The following is a 2,613-nucleotide window of genomic DNA, read 5'->3' on the forward strand; positions in this document are numbered from 1 at the left end:
ACTGAACCACAAGCCCAATAACATTGCCCATCTTGTAGGACCTAAAAGAAAACGGAAGACAAGTCGAAAAAAAAGACAACGAAAAAGGAAGAGAGAAAATCTAAACTCTAAAGCCATGAGAGGTCAAGAACTTTCGGGATGACCCTGGCAACTCTTAATTTAGGTGACGTGTCAGAAAGCCATTGGTTGTTGTGCGTGTAGATGAGTCAATATATTTGGCGCGCATCATCAAAATATGGACTTGGGCGTTCCTTACTGGACAGAACACTCTAGCAAGTAGCAACAGCAATTACACTTCTAAGTTCTAATTATCATTATATATAGAATCCCTGTTACCTCTATTTTCATTCCAAATTCGATCACAATGATGTCAAAGACCAAAGCAATGGCGTTTCTACTTCTCTTTGCTTTAGGTAAGCTAGCATTACATTGTTATAAATCAATGTATCTGAAATTTTGAAGTAACTGAGAGTATTTATTTTGCTATCGTTTTTGTGGCAGAATTTATGATAGGAATGGTTGTGGCAGCGGATGAATCAGCTAATAACGTGGGCACAGTGATTGGTATTGATCTTGGAACAACGTACTCGTGTGTTGGTGTTTATAAGAAGGATCACGTTGAGATCATCGCCAACGACCAAGGCAACAGGATCACTCCTTCATGGGTCGCATTCACCGACTCCGAGCGTCTCATCGGAGAAGCGGCCAAGAATCAAGCTCCTCTTAACCCTAAACGCACTATCTTCGATGTCAAGCGCCTCATTGGGAGGAAGTATGTCAAATTCAATTTTTCTAATTACTTTTTTCTTTTCGAAGTAGTTACTAAATCAGTCATTATACATTTATGTATAAAAATATGTGTTGTTTCTTATGATTAATTTGGTAGCTGATTTTGTCTAGAAAGATCTAATAGTTTGTTGAATTTGGTTTTTAACGTGAAAAGGTTTGATGACCCTGAGGTTCAGAGAGACGTAAGGTACTTACCATATAAGATTGTGAACAAGGATGGAAAGCCTTATATTCAGGTCCAAGTCAAAGGTGAAGACAAGGTGTTTAGCCCCGAAGAGATAAGCGCCATGGTATTAACTAAGATGAAGGAAACCGCTGAATCTTTCTTGGGGAAGAAGATAAAATCCGCTGTCATCACTGTTCCAGGTACTAGTTGCTCAATTACTATTACTTTATTATTTCATAATGATTTTGATTAGAATGTGGCTGTGGTTACGGGAGTAGGATCTAATTAATTAATTTGGTTGATTAACGTAACTCAGCATATTTCAATGATGCACAAAGACAAGCCACCAAGGATGCTGGCACCATTGCCGGTCTTAACGTGGCGAGGATAATCAATGAACCAACAGCGGCTGCTATAGCATATGGTTTGGACAAGAAAGGAGGAGAGAAGAACATTCTTGTCTATGATCTTGGTGGTGGTACTTTTGATGTTAGCATCTTGACCATTGATAATGGTGTGTTTGAGGTTTTGGCTACAAGTGGAGATACACATTTAGGAGGAGAGGATTTCGACCACCGCCTCATGGATTATTTCATCAAATTGATAAAGAAGAAGTACAACAAAGACATCAGCAATGATAATAGGGCAATTGGGAAGCTCAGAAGGGAGTGTGAGAGAGCCAAGCGAGCTTTGAGTAGCCAGCACCAAGTCCGGGTTGAGATCGAGTCTCTTTTCGATGGCAACGACTTCTCTGAGCCGTTGACAAGGGCCAGGTTCGAGGAACTCAACATGGACTTGTTCAAGAAGACAATGGGGCCTGTCAAGAGAGCTATTGAAGATGCAGGGCTCAAGAAAACAGATATTGATGACATTGTGTTGGTTGGAGGTAGCACTAGGATTCCCAAAGTTCAACAGCTATTAATGGATTTCTTTGAGGGCAAGGAACTCAACAAAGGTATCAATCCTGATGAGGCTGTTGCTTATGGTGCTGCAATCCAAGGTGGAATTCTTAGTGGTGAAGGCGGCGAAGAAACCAAAGACCTTCTCCTTCTTGATGTTGCTCCTTTAAGTTTGGGATTAGAGACAGTTGGTGGTGTCATGACAAAAATAATACCAAGGAACACCGTTATTCCAACTAAGAAGTCTCAGATTTTCACTACTTACCAAGATCAACAAACCACTGTGTCCATTAAGGTAAGCACATACATTGCATTACTGATCATATTCTTATAATGTTGCATATTTTGGTGCCATATATAATAGCTAGTGCCCATGATTTTTTCAGGTTTATGAAGGCGAAAGAGCCCTAACAAAGGATTGTCGCGAGCTCGGGAAGTTTGATCTCTCTGGCATTCCACCTGCCCCAAGGTATACAACAATAGAGACCATTGTGTTTTTTAACATTATACTATAGATTATAGTAGAATAAAATTTGCATTATTCTCACTCACTGTTATTGGGGTTGCAGGGGTGTGCCACAAATTGAGGTTACTTTTGAGGTTGACGCCAATGGAATCCTGCATGTGAAAGCAGAGGACAAGGCAGGGAAGAAATCGGAATCGATCACCATCACCAATGACAAAGGACGTTTAAGCCAAGAAGAGATTGAAAGGATGGTTAAGGAGGCTGAAGAACTGGCTGAAGAGGACAAGAAGGTT

The 2,613-nt window shown here is 40.5% G+C and overlaps 1 protein-coding gene across 1 annotated transcript in view; it reads left to right on the forward strand.

The window, feature by feature from the left end:
- Window positions 232-2,613, forward strand: part of LOC107646505 (luminal-binding protein 5) — a 3,814-nt gene continuing 1,432 nt past the window's right edge. The window contains exons 1-6 of the mRNA XM_016350687.2: window positions 232-413; window positions 502-772; window positions 944-1,155; window positions 1,272-2,149; window positions 2,241-2,323; window positions 2,424-2,610. Of these exons, the coding sequence (XP_016206173.1) occupies window positions 365-413; window positions 502-772; window positions 944-1,155; window positions 1,272-2,149; window positions 2,241-2,323; window positions 2,424-2,610 (1,680 nt within the window). The 5' untranslated portion in view covers window positions 232-364. The remainder of the gene's footprint in view (window positions 414-501; window positions 773-943; window positions 1,156-1,271; window positions 2,150-2,240; window positions 2,324-2,423; window positions 2,611-2,613) is intronic.

This window comes from Arachis ipaensis, chromosome B06 (genome assembly GCF_000816755.2).
Source record: "Arachis ipaensis cultivar K30076 chromosome B06, Araip1.1, whole genome shotgun sequence".
In the NCBI taxonomy this organism is placed as follows: Eukaryota; Viridiplantae; Streptophyta; class Magnoliopsida; order Fabales; family Fabaceae; genus Arachis; species Arachis ipaensis.